The sequence below is a fragment of the Macrobrachium rosenbergii genome, chromosome 21 (genome assembly GCF_040412425.1).
Source record: "Macrobrachium rosenbergii isolate ZJJX-2024 chromosome 21, ASM4041242v1, whole genome shotgun sequence".
Classification (NCBI taxonomy): Eukaryota; Metazoa; Arthropoda; class Malacostraca; order Decapoda; family Palaemonidae; genus Macrobrachium; species Macrobrachium rosenbergii.
The window spans coordinates 45,301,773-45,321,280 of NC_089761.1; the positions used below are offsets into that span (position 1 = coordinate 45,301,773).

Sequence of the window (19,508 nt, forward strand, 5' to 3'; positions counted from 1 at the left end):
ACAGACAAACGTAAACACACGTGTACACACACATACACACGCAGAGAGAGAGAGAGAGAGCGAGAGAGAGAGAGAGAGAGAGAGAGAGAGAGAGAGAGAGAGAGAGAGAGAGAGAGAGAAAACGTCAGAACGAAGTACCAGTAGGAATATGCGGAAAGGTCACAAAATGAAAAGTCATCGGACATGAATATGTAAGTTTTAGAAGAGCAGACATTTTTTTTTCTCTCCAATGCAAGAGGGAGCCCGTGCCTTTGAAATACGAGTGGGTAGTGAGTATTTTAGAACGAAAGTGGGAATGATAAAGGCCAAAGTAATGATACAAGGAGGAAAACTGCCAAAAAATACCCTGAATGGGTCACCTTGCAAAAAGTGTCCCAGCCATCCCTGATGCCAATATGGCTGCGTCAGATGGAGAGGCTGGGTCGCTGGTCAATTATTTTTCCCTTGTTACATGAATGTATTTTCTGCCTTTGCAGTCATTCTCCTGTTGACTGTTTGAACAGTTTTGAGACTTTTCCTCTTGACTACAGCTCAAATTTACTACCCTGCTATTAGTAATACTCTTGTAGTTTAAATGAAATTAGTATCGCTACGTCACCAAGTATGTTGCAAGAATTTGATTCGCTCATATAAATATCCCACTTCAAATACAGCATTAGTTCTGGCATTTTTTGAAATGTTTCAGTTTTCATCAAATCAGTTTAATCTGACAGCGATATTAAAAATTAAAAGCCGTGTAAGTCAAACAGTTTAGTTAATGCTTACTAAAGGGTCCCCATCTTTAGAAATTAGGTGGTAAGAATTTTTTTTCAAATAGCAATACTCGATGATTCTTTCTGGTTGTGCTACTCTGTGAGTCATTATAGGGGAAAAAATGTCTGTGTCACTTTTGTGATCCAGGTTTCTGAACAGTCAAAAGGGTGTCAAATTGCTTGCCAAAGTGTAGGAATTTAGCTTTCATGAAGTAAGGAGGAATTGGCGATTATAATTATAATATAACTTTCAAAACACAAACACACACACATATACGTATATATATATATATATATATATATATATATATATATATATATATATATATATATATATATATATATGTGTGTGTGTGTGTGTGTGTGTGTTGTGAATGTGTGTGTGTGTATGTGTGTGTGTACTTGTAAATATACATATAATATAATAGATGCATACACACAAGCGCACACACAAATATATACAATATATATATATATATATATGTATATATACTGTACGTGTCTATAAACATACACAAATGGTGAGCTTTCAGCTTTACCAAACCATTTACTAAAGGTATAATTCAGTCTCTTAACCTTGCAACATTACGATGAATTGATGTACGTTGAGTAATAAAAAAATGTACCTGTTAGGGACTGCTGATGACAGTGCAAACGAAAACGTCATTATAAGTGAAAACGCGTTTTTTGAAGGGGAAAAAAGGCCGACACTAGCATTCTGGGGTAACTGAAGGAGATCTATTTTTGCAAAATTTGCAGAAACAGCGTCAGTGCAAAAAACTGTTTGATAAAGCATGATTTATTTTCATATTTTGGTGACCACTGACTCAAGTAGGTCCTAGGGAAAAAGCGGATTCAATTTTAATACTGGTAAATAAAGACAAATTTTTGGACGTGGCCGGTCTAATTACATTTTCTGCAGCTTAGTTTTTCTGTCGCCCGAGGCTTGTTTCTGTCAAAATTGCCGAAAAGTAGGTTACCTAGTTTCCCAAGTACGCCCAAATAAATCTTCATTTAGACTCGAAAAATAAAAAGGAAAGATCGATTATAACGTGACGGAGGAATAATGTGAAACATGGAATCAAAGTGTAAAATATATTACCCAAAAAACTACGCACTTGCGATATGTCACTTCAACTTATAACGTAAACATGAAATTGTGGCTATAAGAAATAGCTCGTAATGAAACATAAAGCAGCTGACCGTATTTCAAGAACAGGGTCTAACTGTAACAACAAAAGGACGACCAACGCCGAATTAAAAGGAAAAATACAAATGACAAAAAATGAAAAAAGGAAAGAAAGAAAGAAATAATAATGGTGTGGGATTGTCTCAATAGATGGCGGTGGCGACGGGGGTTCAAAATCGCTAGGTTGGCCATATTCCGCGTCCTGTCCTTGTTTCAAGGCATCTCCCTCGTATTTTGACCTTATTTCAGGTAAGTTTGACCAATTTTCCTCCTCTAAATAGGTCAACTGTGGGTTGTTGAGTGGTGTAGAGGTAGGCAGGAGGGTCCTATAAGCGACGTTTGTGTTCCCGCCGCAAATATCTTCTGCTAAGCTTTGTTCTGCGCAGACTCAATATGGCAGGGGTCGGAGAGTGGGCCGCTAGCCATGGAGAAAATCAATATTTTTCCTTCTTGCCACAAACAATTCAACAAGAAAATTAAGAGTGCCGTTCCTTGGTTCCTGGTGCTGTCCTTGCATTCGAGAGGATTGGCCATTACCTGCGTAGCGAGTGGTGAGGTGGAGGATTAATCGCCAGCAGAGGAGAGGAGTGGCTATCTGCCCAAAATTGAGTGTAGGACGCAGGTAATATGTGCGTACGCAGCCCAGGCACAGACACTGTCCAAATTTTGCTCATTTGGGCCTGCTCAGTTCCCGTACCCCCGCCCATCTTGCGCCAAATGTCACTGAATGAACCCCTTGGCATGCCATCGCGGCGCATAGAGTCATGAACGAGGCATTAAAACGCCTGCAAACAATATGAATGTGCTTTTTTTTCCTCGAGAAAGAACCTTGCAATTGAGAAGAGCTCTGATGCAACGGGCTGGCTCGCGCTGGCCAATAATATATCTGTCCATTGGCAGGGGTGGACTTTTTAAAGGGCCAGGACCGATGGGGATTTAAATAGTTTAGGAACTGGGTCAGTCTCGCGTGTAAATAGCATTATTGATGGTTATTTTAAGTCGTTTCCTGCCTCCCGACACCGATATGTCCGTCCGCTGTAGCATGGTGATGATGCAACTTGCAATTGAAAAGTGTTCGTAGCTATTCCGGGATTACGGGAAATGTAGTAGCGCTTTTGCCCTTCGTCCAAGGGACGCAGTCGTAGTAAATATCACATATTCGGAAGTTAACGTAACTTCTCTTCTCAAAGTCCAAGGAATGTAACAAAGAGGTACGGGAAAAGGCGAGCGATTGGGTTAGGCTTAACTTCGCTTGTTATGACTCTGCAATAGCATAGCTTGCATAGCCTAGGCCACCGACAAGCCACTGATGATATCTATTCCTGGTCTATTTACACATCACCTTACCCTTATATTTTAGTATCTGCTACAATTCGATGCCATTTTAAATGAGTATGTCATGATTACTTCCATATAAAGTATTACTTTAAATTAGGCTTTGGGAATCACAGCTAGGTAGGGCTTGTTTACAGAACTTTTTAGGCTCTTGTTTAGGCTTATTTTGTGTTGTAAACCAATGCTTCAGTTCTTAGCTTCTCCAATTTTTTCAAGTTCTAATTACTAATGGTTTGGCATTCAGTCTTCAGTGAGGATTGAGAGTGATATTGAGATATATCAATAATATATATCTATATTTTTTCAGTATTTATTAAAGTTCAGTATGATTTAATTTCATTTAAAAATAGATTGGATGAGGTTATTCTGCAGAAGAACTAATAGTTTTGTTTACTATGTATGACCTTCATTGAATTACTTAGGTAATTTACTTAATTTTTATATTTGAAGTTATTAGATTATTATTTGTGTTTGCTGAAGACATGAATTCAAGAGATACTGATTTTTAAAGGGACGGATTTGTAGCATTTCATTCTGCAGATATTTTGTCTTTATGTTTTCGTAGTTATATCAGGACCATTTTCAATGAAAGTTTACCATAACTATTTTTAAAATTCATTTAATGTTCATAGTGTAGGTCAAAGAGACAAACTACTAAATGCCTATAATTAGGTTCAAGTCTGGGACAAGTGATTGTATATTAAGGAACGTGAAATAAAATTTTAGTTGCATTTAATCTTGAAGAGACCTTTTAGAGGGGTTGTAGAATTGCTGTAGTCAGCATTTTCAACATATTCTTAAAGTTTCATTGTGGGGTAGAATGTTGAATATATTTTGCTTTAAACTGGTCTACTTTTGAAAGGTTGTACTGTAATGTTACATCCTTTGCATTAAGGCTTTTTTATATCTTATTCTCCACTCAGTTTTTTTTCCATTTGGCTAGTTTTGAGAAGATATTGACAGGCCCATTTTTGTATTGGCATAAGTGAAGTGGTTAGATAGATATTTTCTCAGGAAGGAAGTTACAGTATTTAATTTTCATTATAGTAATTATCATAAATTTATGGGACACTAGTTGCTTTTTCTTATTTTATGCATTTAAAGTTTATATGATGGTTGGCATCTCACTTCTTTTCCAAGGTTTTATGTTATTTTGAGGAAGTTAATTCTTGTTAAATAATTAGTGGAAAGATTTCCACACTATATCAAATTCATGAATTCCAACACTGACCTGGGTTTGGATTAAAAAAATCAGATTGGATTATTTAACTTCATAAAATGTTGTTTGTGTTACCCCTACATGGTCTATCTATACAAACTCTTTATTTAATGGAAGGTGATGTAATTTGCAGTAAGGAGACTGATGGAATAAATAACTTCTTGTCCTGCTTAATTGCTGAACTGAAGAAAAAGTGGATTTATAAAAATTGGGAGACTTAAAACCCAAAGACAAATATAAACTGACCTCTTGAAAGTTGAAGAATTTGGTAGTTTGGGAAAAGAAGAGGTAGGTCAGGAAACTCTAGAGTTTGCTGGTAAAAGATGAGAAGCATTCATTGGGTCATGTGATTCTTGGCAACACATCTTCTCAGAGTAATTTATGGAATTGGCAACCTTGCTGAGGTTACTCAGTTGTATTCTATCTTTCTGGTGTTATTAGTTTGGGGGCTTTTACACTATGATTTTTCCGTTAAGTTTTTTCCTGCAATATTGCTGTATGGTATTGATGCCCAATATGCTTCTTGATGACTGGCCTGAAATATAGCTGTGTATGTTTCCAGCTCACTTTCAAGTGAAATTTCCCTTTCTATTGTTTCGATACAGGCCTCAGCATTTTGGTATTGTAGATTGAAATTTTGTAGCCATGTCTGCGATCTTTTAAAAGAGAAAAGTATATTAATGATGCTTTTATTTTTCATTTAAAACTACTTGTAATAATATTGCTATTCTCTTGAGAATTGCCTAAATTCTTCCTTTATGCATGTATTTCTTCCCTGGAATATTTTGAGGCCAGAGCTTCACACTGAGTTTTTTCTTGCTGCAGTTAATGCATGTTTGATTGATACATGGTCAGACGAGATACTTGCAACATGGAAGTTCTAGTGATGTTCAATTGTGGGTTTTGTATGTGAAAACAAAAATTGGGACAAAATAAAGGTTCTATTGGTGTTTTGTTTCTAGCAGGTCTGAAATCGTGGCAGGTGTTGAGTGATTGAAATTCGTCTTAGTATTACTGAGAAGTGAAAGAGTATTATCACAAGCAAAACAAGAAATGAAGAAATTTTGGAGCTGTTTCTAATTTTTAAAATTACATGAGTCTGTGATATAGTCCAGGTTCTTTTTAGTAGCATCCAACAAGATTAATACCATATTCTTATTCTTTTTAAGGTTAGAAAGGAAAGATTCAAGTGGAGAGTGGAATCAACTTAATAAAGATAATAGAAGGAGGTTGTTTTTGGAAGGGGGAAATAATTCAAAGGGTTTAGATATACCATGGTATGTTATTGGAGTGAGGCATTCTTGTAGATAAGACTGAAAGACTTAGATATGGAGATGGTAGTATGTTGATATGAGGGAAGGACTGAAAAAAATTTTGCATATGCATTAGATGGTGTTTAAAGCAGGAAATGCTGAGGATAAAAGAGAGTGGAGAGATGTCATCCAGTGTTTAATCCCCTAACACTGGAAAAGATGATAAAGCAAGATTAGCTCATAGGAAAGTTCCACCAAAAGTATTAAAGAACCACATTAGTATGCTGTGTAAAGTAAAGCAGTAGGCAGGGGTTTAGTTAAAGGTACTTTCAGGCAAACTGTGTCAGGAGCATTTTCGAATGTCATGGATAACAACCTAAGATTCTTCATCTTTCTGAATATGGAAGACTATTCTTTGGAATCAAAGTAGATTGAAAAAGATGGCAAGATTCCAGATGATTTAATTGATGAACATTAGAGTTGTTTACTAGGATATTATGTTAGAGGGTGTGGTTTTAGAAATGTGTGTTTGGCCATATTTAATTCTACTTCAGTACTTTGAATATGAGAAATCTTTGTTTGTTATGCAACCAAGCGAATGACATAATTCTGGGTCTTTATAAACTTTCTGTGGCCTTAAATACCATGCTTACATCCATTTTCTTCTTCTTCTTCTTCTTCTTCTTCTTCTTCTTCTTCTTCTTCTTCTTCTTCTTCTTCTTCTTCTTCTTCTTCTTCTTCTTCTTCTTCTTCTTCTTCTTCTTCTTCTTCTTCTTCTTCTTCTTCATTGTCTTCTTCTTCTTTGTCTTCTTTTCAGCTTTTTCTTCTTCTTCTTCTTTTCTTCTTCTTCTTCTTCTTCATAGCTTAATCCCAAGTCAGGTTCACCTTTTTAATGAGACTTTTACAGTGTTTATACCTTTAGTGCCCTTCCTTTATCTGTTCCTCTGTCTCTTGTGTTTTCTTAAATGCAGTCTCTCCATCTTAGTTTAGGCTTTCCTCTCCTATGTGTCACAAGTATTTCTATCTCCATGGTATCTCCCTTCCTCATCAGGGACCTTTTTCATGAGTTTAGTGTCTGTTGAAATTCGAATAGTATGTAGATAGTAATGGCAGTTGAAATTCGAATAGTGTGTAGATAGTAATGGCAGTTACTTTTGTAGGGCTCATACATTTTCTTGCTGTGGTACAAAGTGCAGTAGATGATGAAAATGATGTGCCTAGTCTTAAACCCTTAAAAGGATTATTTCAGGTTGATATTTACAATTAAAAAGATTATTTAAGTGGTCAGTTAGAGGTTCATATGAAGGTCTCTGTTGTATGAGCAAATTTTTGTCTAAGTGGGATTTGACCTTGTTGGTTTGGTTTGTGGAGCAAGAGATTTCATGGTTTTAAGTAGCTTGAAGGAAACCTAATTTAAACCTGCTTACACTGCAGGAAGTATTATGCCAAGTTTAGAAATTATTTCTATTAAAAGTGGTGTCTGTTGACTTAAAAAAGCTAAGCAAAATATTTGCTGTTTTAAGGGCTCTGGATGTGATTTTTCTGCATAAGAAAAAAGCTTTCCAAGCTGTAGTGAAGCCTAGATAGCTAGAAGACTAGTATGTTTATTGTACAAACTTAAAAATGTTGGACTTAGATTAGATTTTTATAAAGAAATTCTGGTTTTTCTTTCAGTGAGGATACACATTTGGAACAATCGACTCATTAAAGATGTTGGACCCATTTCCACAGGAGAGATTATGGATTTCTTCATGTGACTCAGCATCTGTTTGAGCTCCCTCTGATTTTTTGTTGGTAAAAATCATCTTGTAATGAAAAACATGGGGTAATCAAAAGCAATTGCTACCTGACAATGTAAAATAATGGTTTGTGAGCTGTGATGTATAAAAATGGTTTTATTGGTTTAAAATGTACATTGTTTTAAGTATACAGTATATGCTGGCACCCTCTGTTGTGATATGTTTATGAAACTGTCTTATTGTATTACAGTATCCTGTTTTTCAGTCTTGTACAGTCCTCTGGTAATTTTAGAAAATCATTTTGCAATGTAGAAATTTTAATATCACACTCTTAATTTTATCATAGTAATTGCCCCTTTTTTATCAGTTTTAAAAGCTAGTTCATTTTTTTGATTGCCATTGTTATATGGCTTTTCTGAATTGAAAATGGGGCTATACTTAAGGAACAATTTCCAAAAGATAATAAATGAAGTCACATTATTTATATATACTTATACCACTTAATTAGGTAATATCTCTAGTTTTATGTGAAATGATGCCAGTATGCAATGATAGTCAATTGATGACTATCATTCATTTTAGGTTCCTGTTAACACTGTGATGAGGGATTTATTGTGTAAGTATTCTGTGACTGACACTTCATTGTTGTAGTTCCCCTGTTCAAGTGTCACTTTTAATAGTATTCATATTAACAGGCACCAGAGGAGAAAGTGTGATCATCATCAACATCCTCCTCATCCTCACCTTTAGACTCATCACTTCAAGGCAAAGCAAGTTACAATGCCGGGTTCTGACTCAGGTTCACCATATGTAAGTTAGCCGTGACCAGTTTTCCCTTTTTAATCCCACCTCAGCTCTATACCTCATAAATATCATTAGGCTCTTCAAGTTTTAATTCACCATAAACTATAGGGTAAGGACAGGACAGTATACTTTATTTTGCAATTTTGGGATTGTTGTACCCATCATCTTAACATTTAATTTTATTAGCTTTGGTTTTATCTGTGTTTTGCAAGTAACATGATGATGATGTTTGAAGTGGAGTCTGAATCCTCATCTCATTTATTGATAAGGTCAAGTTCTAAACACCTTTTAACAAAAACAGCCATTTTTAAAATTGAAGGTAACTTAAGATTAAGTTTGAGTCATCTTCAGGTTATAATACTGAATATCTTTTATGCAATGTTGTCAAGTTTAGGCCAACCTGGTATAGCTTTCTCAAATCTTTTAAGAATATTTGACTGTCTGTTCATGAAATTCTTACTCAACTAACGATATACATAGATTCCTTTCTGATGTTCATTTGCTTTGTACTGTAAGCCTTATTTTGTATTCACCTACCTTTTACTGTCAACTTCTCTATAGGATGCTTTGTGTGTGTATAAGTCAACTGTAACTACTGTAATAACTAAAGAACACATTAGGCACACATGACTCACGATCTCAGGAAGAAAAATTCATACATAAAAATTTCAATTTGTTTACAGGATATTCTATCTTGGTTTGTTTCTTGTTATACACATTTAGAAATGTCCAGTGATTCTGGACCAGATTCTCACTGGGTATTGAAAACAGTCTAGGTTGTAAATTGATTATTTTATTAAAAGTTTTACAATATTTTTCAATATTAAGTAGTGGATAGGCCATAGTATTGTGAGTTCTTCAATAACATGAAAAAGCCTCAATGATACAAGTCAAGAACACAGCAGTATTTACTTGGTTCAGCTGCCTTCATATCAAGGATTAACACCATCAGCATTATTCAGGCATATTGTAGAGTATTTTTTCAACAGATGGTGGTGTATGGCCCATTTTTGCATTTTTCATTCCAATTTAAATTTAGAAGATTGATTCAAGAGTACTTTCTTTTCACTGAATTCCATTTCATATGGATGTTTGCATATGCTTAAATTTAGTTTTTTTTTTATAATAATGTGCTTACCCTTCAACTCTTTTCTTTGGTCTACCAAAGATGAAATTTTCTTCAAGATTTTGTAATGTCACTTCATTTTATACATTGCTGAGTACATTAATAATTTTTTTTTTTATTTGAACACTTCATTTTATACATTGCTGAGTACATTAATAATTTTTTTTTTAATTTGAATATGTAATGTTTGATGTTATGTGCCTCTCTGTTTTCAAAAGTAATTATTTTGTTTGTCAGCAAATGACAGCAAGTTATGTTTAATTCTCCTAATGTTAAATAGTTCTTGTTCTGTTTATTTAAAAAAATGTGAAAAGTTTTTACAGTAATGGTCACATCACAGTCCCATTATTCATGAATTGCCCTATTTCCAAGGACATGGAAGTCCCCAGCCATATCATGCTTGTCCTAATCGAAGTATAAAGTCCTGTCCTGTTTATGCTTTGACCTGTGGAGGGTACTCCCTAAGCTTCCTTCTCACTTTCTGTGTCTCATTTGAGTCAGCATTGTTGACATCATAATTTTTGTTTATCTTTATATCTGTGATCGTTTCTTGTGCCATAAAATTCCAGTTGCTTTTCTTATTTTGACAATTACAATGTTTGCTTACTTTTTGGTCACTGGGTTTCGACTTTCTCCCATTTAGAAGCAGAGAACAAATGGGAAAAAATTGTCATTATCATGGGAAGTTTTTTTTGTCAAGTGTACTATCAAGAAGTATCTTTCAGATATTCAAAAGACAGATATTCAAAAGAAAATGAGTGGCTATCAAAAACATTTCTATCCAGTAGTCAAAAGAACTGCTCATCCATTATGATAGTCAGTAACAAGAATCTGTCACAATGAACAGCACTAAAGGACAGTAGTTTTACCCATATATGATGAAGATGAGCCAGTTGACAAGAGAACATAACTTGATTCCTTATATGAAAAGAGATTGATTCCTTATATAAAAAGAGATGAGAATATACAAGACTGGGAAATATAGGTGTCAGTTAAGAAAGATAAAGGAATATCACTGAAGATAATGAAAATAATCTAATGGGAACATTTGCCATTAGAAAAGATATTTGTAAGAAGCAAAGAATTTCAGTTCTATATACTTACACTATTCCTGTGGAAATACTATTGCTCAAAAAGTGATCATACAGAAAAAATGTCAGTGACCCAAAATGTGCCTTATGTTGGTAAAGTAACCACACAACTTAAGTGGAATTGTGGACACCGATATATATCAAATGTCAAAATCACCTCGGAAGGTTCGAAGAATGTTCACATACGCGTAACTGCTGAGTTAAATTGCTCCAAGAGAGGACAGGAAAGATAATCAGAGAGGTAACACTGGAACTGAAAGTAAGGGAGCTCAGTAATCTATTCAAGAAACCAGCATACAGAACTGTAAATCAGCAAAAGACCAAGACCAGGGCAAACAAAAAAAAGATAAAACTATAAGTAACCTATTTATGATGGTACAAAGGAAAAAAAATTGTAATGCAGGAATCAATTGAAGACATTCTACTCAAAATAAAGTTTTCACTGCTTTGCTATCTGCAGAACCTCTCTACCCTAACCAAATTGAAAAAATGAAATTATAGTAGTAATAAATATGCAAATAAAGGTCACTTGCTAATGCTACATCACCAGAGAAGAATTATGTTATAAAGTAAGAAAACTACAGAATATAAAAATTCAGATACTCTACTGAAAAAACAACATTCATAACTTAAACCGTACAGGCTTGGCTAAATATACGTTAACAACACTCCGAGACGGGACAAACATTAGTGTCAACCAATTTAAAAAAATAATTACTGGAAAGGGGAAGATATGCAAATGCATATGGTATGAGAAAACAAAAAAATGTTGTGTTTCTTCCAAAGGAAGTTGAAAGTGAATATTTCCACTCCTTTGCAGGGCCTCTTTCCCAAGACACCTGTAAAAATATGCTAATTTAGTGAGTTATACATGTTCTTTATAATATTTTGCTTACATTATTTTGCAGAATTACATTTACAGCTTACATAATATCAAAAAAGATTAGAACTAAAATTGGAGTATATTTATGGATGAACATTTACAAGATGTACTGGGATGGGAGGTGTAGTGCCTTTCATTGAGTTATACATGTTCTTTCTGATATTTTTGTGTACTGTACTTTACTTTGCAAAACTACAAAAGATAAGAACTATAACCAGCAACAATACCTGAGTATATTTATGGGCAAATATATACGAGATGTACTGGGACAGGGAGGTTTAGTACATTCCCCCATGAAATCTCAAGTCAGACTATTCACCCTGTATTGTGAGCTGAGTTGTGTTTTCGTATAGTCATCTATGGGCCTTCAAGTGATTTGAATCTTTTCCTGCAAGATTTGTTCAAATATCATGGCACGAAGTAATAATTATTACTTTATGTGAAATGGCCTGCTGCTCCTCTTACGCCATTATTGCACATCATAGGATGCGTGCCACTAAGAAGGGATTGAACCCCAAATCAGAACTAAAGTGTAAAGTACACCACTGTTAGTGATGTCAAGCTGTGAAGGAAGTGAAGAAGACGTGCTAGAGATAATTGCAAATGGAAGTTAAGTTCCGTAATCTTCAAAAGTGGCAAAGAAGATAATTGGTTGATGTTTAATAGAATCAAAGCCTGTAGAATCCACCATTGCCCTCAATGTGGATGCCACGTTTTTTTTTATGAAGGAACTTTACACACCACCTGATGAAAAGGAAAAGCTTGCATACCTTGTAGTCAATAGATATGTGCTAACTTTATTAACAGCAACGCATTATAAATAAGAGATAAGCCAGAAACTGGAAAATATGATTGCTTATGTGCTATATACTTATGAATACAAAAAGTTGCAAATTATTTACAAGTAATTGATAAAGGATCGAGCAGTAAATGAAAAACTGTAAATATATTAATGAACATACAGTACCCAAAAGTAAAACTGCCAAAATTACTCTGCAAAATAGAGTTATTCAGAAGCATAAAGAAATGAGAACAGCAAAGCAGTGATTAACCATAAATTTTCCACAATCTGAGTAAAGTCAGAATATAGTATTATCTCAACTTAAAAACCGATTTATCGAAAATCCTCCCCCCCCAAAATTATGTATAAAGTACGCGTCTCCACACACTTTGCCAATTTTTTGCTTGTTCTCATAAACATTGTAAATAACTTAAAACATGAAGTATGAAGGTTCACTTGACCCAGGCTTACTGATGGCTCCAAATCCCTTTGTGGTGCAGGATTTTCTCTAATATCTACTAACGAAAGAAAACAATTTTCCTAACCTAACACTACATCATCTCTCTCTCTCTCTCTCTCTCTCTCTCTCTCTCTCTCTCTCTCTCTCTCTCTCTCTCTCTCTCTCTCTCATGTACAATGCTACTTTTTGAGAGCTTATTTTTAGCTTAATTTCAGGGTTTGCACATGCACATTGCATAATTACTGGATGTCAGTCTTTTGTTAACTGTATCATGTTTTTGAATTAAACTTTTTGAATAAAATACTGTACAGTATATTTATTTTTTCCAGATTCTTTTTCATAATGTTGTTCTTAGGAGGTCTTTCATGTACAAGTTCAATATTAGTAATTAAGTTTAAGGAGTGACACTAGTAAGTTTATTGAGAGAAATGTATATTTTCAGTTGGTGATGAACAGTGTAGATGCATCAGCTTTACGGGGATGGCGTGTGGCATTGGCTGGGGGACAACAGGTAATGCTGATATCTTGGGCACTGTAGTTTTGTTTTGTGATATGAAAATTATTTATTAAAAGATATATTTTTCAGATTGAACTTTTATCATAACTTCCCAACTGTTTTTGTTTTACATCTATTATGGTAAATGAAAGTAGAGTACAGTATATACTATTAATCCATTGCAATTTAGATTTATTTTTTTTTCTTCTAGCTTGTTATGAACAGTGTTGGTGCATCAGGGTTAGCAGGAGTTGCTGGAGGTGGAGGAGCCGTTGACCCTCTTGGAGATGATACAGGGGGTGGGGGAGGATCTGGCGATGCTGTTACCAATAATCTCGGAACAAGTGACGATGATGACGATGATGTGCCATCATCCACTGGTAGTTTTGATGATGATGACAGTTCTCTTCCAGGAGTTGATGACGTGACCGCCCAGTTAGCGGCGGCAGGTGGGTGGTCAGGTATGAACAACTCTAATTTCATTTTGTTGGTGGTGGAGGGAGCCAATAGATAAGTATGACACCAGCACTGGAGAAGCTGTGACCTAGAATGGCTTTCAGAGCATTTTACTAACATCGGTTGCAGCGGTTTTAGTTGTATTTGACAGAAGTAGGCATTTAGTTAAACATTAAAGACTAGGTTAACTCTTGACTGAAATAATGGTACTGTATTGGTAAATATTGGCAATGTAAAAAATAATTTTTGGGGCCTTCAGTTGAATGGTCATTCTAACTTGTCCATAACAGAGAAGTGTCTAGTCTTAATTTTAGCTAAATGACCTAAGCTTCTCCTCAGCAGTGTCATGCATGAATTGGTGAAGGGAAGGGCAATTGACTGAATAATTAAAAGTTGCATGATGTTAATCTCTGACTACATGAATGGTTTCTCTTGTATGCATGGGATTTTTTTCTTTCATTACTAACACAGTGGTGCACAATTGCATGTAGTGTGCCTCAATATGGTTATTTTAACAGTATAATTTTTATTTTTCAGTGCATGTCCTATCATTTATTTGTATTTTTATTTTGTTTTGTTTTTAGGAGGGAAAAAGACTTATTTGCTTTTGATTTGAGTTTTATTTATTTTTGTTAAATTTGATTTTGTTTGGCTTGAAATTTACAAGATATTTTATTATTATTCTACTCTCATTTATTTTTTTTACCTCTGATCACCTTCATTGTTATTGCTCTGAATATTTTTTTGATTCCAGTCTTATTTGTATTTCACTCTGCCTTAGTCAAAAGCTAGAAGCTCTTCAGAGTCAGAAATTCAAAGTTCAGTACCCTTGCTTAGCTACATTGCCCAGTCCCGTTCCCTCCACCCAGGAGCGGACAGGGATTTATTTGTCTTTTTGTCTTCCTTTTGCATGCCCAGGTCCGGTTGGGGTTGCTGCTGCAGCAGCCATTGCGTCGGCGAAAAAACGCAAGCGTCATCATAGTTTTGAATTAAATCCTTCCATACGCAAAAGACAACAGACAAGACTCCTAAGAAAGTTAAAGGTTAGGAACATTATACTTCACGTGTCATTCATGAACATCATCATTATTGAAGATTTTATATAAGCTTTTCCTTTTATGGGGTTAGACCTGAAATTCCCATCTTTGCATTTTCTCTGTGTTCCATCTGGTTTCTGTTTATCCTTCCTCTCCATGGTTTTGTCCTGCTACTTTCACACTCGTTGCTTTTCTGGCTAACTGTTCCTCACTCCCTTTCATCACATGATCAGTCTTTTAGTTATTAGTCTTTTTTTTCTAGTTGCTGGACTCCACATCTTACTGCCCCTTCTTCATGTGTGATCTGTGGTTATCAGACTTTTTCAAAATCTTAATTCTGATTCTTCGTAGAACTGCCCCTGTACAACAACATGGTTCTCCACTTCCTACACTTTCCACACTCTTCCCCATTTGCTGATATGTTTCAAGGACCAAAAATCTTTTACATAATAGTGAGTTTGCCCTATGCCTTTCCCACAACATCCACAAGGCCTATCTACAAATGGTGCTTTTCTTGGTTATTTCCAATCATGTTGATTTTCATTCATCCTACTCCCATTGTACTCCTCAGTCTGAAAATTTTTACAGCCCCTTCCTCAGATTCTGTTGTCAAAGCTAGGTCATCTTCATATAGCAACTCCCAGAAATCTTTTCTGTAGTCCTTGTGAGCTTCCCCCATTACTGTGATGAATAGCAAGGGGTTCAGTGCTAATCACTGATGGACACCAGGATTTATCTTGAATTCTTCCAGTATGCCTGTAACTATTTTATGTTACATGTATAAGTAGGATTAAAAATCGTTTTAAGGGGAACTATCTGTATTCATACATTAATTATAATGTCTCAGGAAATATTTGTGGTATAGTTCAGTTTTGAAAATCAGCAGAAGCAGAATGAAGCTTATGGTAGATAAGCTTATAGTGACAGAAAAGAAAGCAAAGTTAAAATTTATAAGTTTGCAGGCATGAAACTTGTATTGGTCTGTGCAGTATGAACATGGGCATTAGAAAAGAAAAATGAGATTTTGAAGTGTGAAACTAGAATGCCAAGATTCATGACTAGAGTATATTAGAAAGATCACATTTCAAATGAAGTTATGTGGAGGTGTGGTGTTCAGTTACTGGAAAATAGACTGAGGTGGTTTGGACTTGCGATGGATAGTGATGAGGAACAGATAGTTAGGAAAGTATTGGATACAGAAGTAGAAGGGAGAAACCATTTAGAAAAACCCATTAAGTCATGGATAAATGTCATAGTAGATGAAGACTTGGACTGAATAGGAAGTCAGGCTGCAAGTGTGCAAGACAAGAGACAGTGAAGGGAACTTATTCCTCTTCTAAACCCCATGAAGGGAATGGCTGATGTAAAAACATTAATGATGGTGATGGTTAATTCAGTATTGTACTGATAATAATAATAAGTGGGAGATGAATCCAACCCAATGTCAGACAATTTAGAAACTTATAAATTTCTTACATGACATATTAATATTTTGTCCTGTAGTACTTAACATATAATAGCACTTTGGAAATCTTGTATTTTTAATATTGAAAGGCTAATTTATAAGCATAATATTCTTAAGTTCTTGATAAAATACTAACAAACTGATTGTCAGTGGCTTCAGTACAGTACTGATCTGAAAAAATTGGACAACAAAATCTAATTAGAATTGTTTTGAAATGCAAATAAAAACTGTTTTTACAAAATTCCATGTATTCTGGTTGTTAAGGAAAACAAGGTAATGATATATTGAGGTACTGAACTCTTATGTAAACTGAAATTTCAAAGATCACAATGTAATTGTTTTGTCACATATAGAATGCAGGTAGATTGGTTCATAGTCGCAAGAAATTAATTGCATGTTTATCAGGCACATGAAGGATTGTTCACTAGAGACAACCATTCCACCTGTTTCTTGATTTTTTGGAGTTGTTAGTTACCATTTGTTTACTCAACTGATAATCACCCTAGTATGCTTAATCTGGAACAACAGTAATTCCAGTTATAATCTTCCAGTTGTAACCTTCCTTGTGACTAGTCTCTCTCTCTCTCTCTCTCTCTCTCTCTCTCTCTCTCTCTCTCTCTCTCTCTCTCTCTCTCTCTCTCTCTCTCTCTCTCTCTTGAGCTCAAAGGGAAAACTTCTTGCTTGTCAAGAGGCTGTGCAACATCCATCATGCTATTTCTTCCCACATTATGGCTTTTAAGTCTCTAATTCCTTAGGGTACACAATTCAAAGGCTGTGAAATTCTCTGATTCTCTTTTTCTTGACTTGTAACAATTTTTCCATAACAGAGCTAGAAAATGGCAGAATGCTTCTCTTTCTTTCTTTCTTTAAATCTTCAGTTGAAAACCCTTATGGACAGAGTCATGAGTCTGTTAACCCAAGAAGACTCCAAAGGAAAATCAGTCTGCAAAGAGAGACAAGTTATAGGCTCAAGGTGATAAATAACAAAGTAGGGAATGGAAAATAGAGTGGATACACTTAAATTCAGATGTAAGCAGAAAGCAGGAATGAATTTGCTCCTTGCTTAAACATTTGGAGATCAGAAGGTTCCACAACTGCACTTGTAAGAAACTGAATAGTATTAAACTTTATACTAGAAAAAAACACACCGTTTGTAACAGTAGCTTGCTTAGTGATGCTGGTAAAATCAGCTAGGTCAAGTAAAGAAGAGTGTGGAGGATGTGTTTGTTGTTGTAAACTTTATGCAGCGACATAATGAAACTCATCTATATTCCTTGTTGGATGAGTCAGTAGAGTTCTCAGCTAGCACTCTGCTAGGCCCAAGTTTGAGTCTCTGGCTGGCCGATGAAGAATTAGAGGAATTTATTTCTGGTGATAGAAATTCATCTCTCGGTATAATGTGGTCTGAATTCCACAATAAGCTGTAGGTCCCGTTGCTAGGTAACCAACTGGTTCTTAGCCATGTAAAATAAGTCTGATCCTTCGGGCCAGCCCTAGGAGAGTTATTAATCAGCTCAGTGGTCTGGTTAAACTAAGGTATACTTATGCCACAAGCCAACATTAAGAGTTTGGAAAATAAACCTAACTGATGAGACAACTCTATCTAATATAGCTTGAGATGAAAGTTAAGACCTTATTGGAGAACAGTAATCCAAACAAGGAAGGAGAAAAGAGGGTTAAAGCAATAAAATATAATAGCTTCATCTTGAAACCTTTGTAAACATTTCTGCAAGATACCAAGAGTTTGAGATGAGAGCCAGCATCTGAAGACCACCCTGGAGAATAATACTCCAAACAAGGAAGAAGAAATGTTAGAATGCTTACATATAATAGCTTCATCAGGAAACATTCATTAACATTTTTGCAAGATACCAACTAAGTATCAACCAAATAATATTTTGTATTTGCTTCTCAAAAGTCAATTTCTTATTAAAAGTAAACTTAAAGGCAGAAAGTCACTGACATTTAAAGCCATACCATTTAAATGTAAATCAGGATGCAGAAGCCAAAGTATTATGGATCAATTAACTATCATACTTTGAGTTTTAGTTGTGTTAAGCTTAATGCTTCATAGCCTACTCCACTTACGAATACATGCCAGATCTCTTTATTCAAGGATTCTGAAATGAAACACCTAAGGCGTGGAGAAGGAACAACTGTTGAAAGAATAGCATCTTCAGTGTATGCAGTGAGTTTGTTCTCCAGGCCTTGCCACATATAGTGTACCTAATTGTATTCTGCATCAGATCAAGCATGTCTACTAGCAAGGCTCCTGTTCACAGAATTGGTTATGAATATAATAGTAAAAATCAAACTAATTTTGGCCTTGAAATAGCAAACTATTGACAGCTTGTTAGTTACAAGAACAGAGGCTGATTAGTGCTGGACACCTAAAGATCCCAAGGCACATATGTGTTGGATGTGGCTTTTGTTGCTGTTTTTCCACTTCTGTGGAGGACTAAGTGTGGTATTATGTCTAACATGAAATGGGCTACATTGTGAGTTATTGGTTTGTTGTGAAACAGTGAATGTAAATTTACCATAGGGTTTTGCTGAATGCTGTTTTATACAGAAATCAGGTTATTGATTATGAGATTTAATGCTGGAAGTTTCAAGTGATTTATGAAAAGTGTAGATTTTCAGTTTTTCTTGGATACTTGGGTATGATGTGCAGGATGGTACAAGTCATACAAATTTTTAAATGATATGAAGTTACACATTTTAGAAGTCAATATTGGTGCTTGGTGGAAAATACATTAAATGTAATTATCAAGAGGAATGCTAGATATATCGTGAACCAGTGTGGCTTAGCTCAGTTTTAATGAAGTTAGGAAAAGTAATTTAATACATCAGATGCAAAAATGTTGTGTTGTTGTAATTTAATTGAAATTTGTAAATTGTCGATTTTACTTCTTTGTGCCCCCAAAATGAGACAATCACAATACTTGTGATATCAAAAAGTTCTTAATGGAAGAAAAATTATATGTAAATTGCTTAATATTGCCCTCTGGGACAGTTGTTTTAAATTACCAATATCAGTTTGTTCAGTAATATGATCAAAATGGAAGAAATTTGCTGTACATTCATGTTTTGATACTCCATCATATCTTATATCTTTAGAATTATCAACTGTTTTCAGTACTGTGCATGCTGTGTGGAGAATAGCAAATCTTGAATGTATGTGAAAAATTCCTCTTAAATATATGCCTTTAATTATTTGACCTTCATATAAAAACAAAATATCAGTGACATTTAATTAGTATGCTTAAAGAAAAGTGACAAAGAAATGAGTGAAGTTATGAACTAATATGGTTAAAAAAACTGCTTGAAGTCCAAAGTTACACACAGTAACAATAAAATAAAATTGGCAAGATATGTTTGAATTTACCCTAATCAGGGGGTGAAGAGTTCCATTAGAAAAT

General features: G+C 35.0%; 1 protein-coding gene across 17 annotated transcripts in view; it reads left to right on the forward strand.

The window, feature by feature from the left end:
- Positions 1-2,075: 2,075 nt before the first annotated feature.
- The window catches only part of ewg (DNA-binding protein Ewg), a 52,042-nt gene continuing 34,609 nt past the window's right edge, over positions 2,076-19,508 (forward strand). For 10 of the 17 annotated variants that reach the window (XR_010856546.1, XR_010856543.1, XR_010856545.1 and 7 more), the window contains exons 1-5: positions 2,317-2,563; positions 8,183-8,297; positions 13,075-13,143; positions 13,340-13,589; positions 14,503-14,627. Coding sequence is in view for 14 of the 17 variants with exons in the window: in XM_067123673.1 (XP_066979774.1) it covers positions 8,268-8,297; positions 13,075-13,143; positions 13,340-13,589; positions 14,503-14,627 (474 nt within the window). In the remaining 3 variants the exon portion in view is untranslated. Of the gene's footprint in view, positions 2,191-2,311; positions 2,571-8,182; positions 8,298-13,074; positions 13,144-13,339; positions 13,590-14,502; positions 14,628-19,508 lie in introns of those variants that run through there. The other 7 variants (XM_067123680.1, XM_067123683.1, XM_067123671.1 and 4 more) reach the window with 4 other exon arrangements.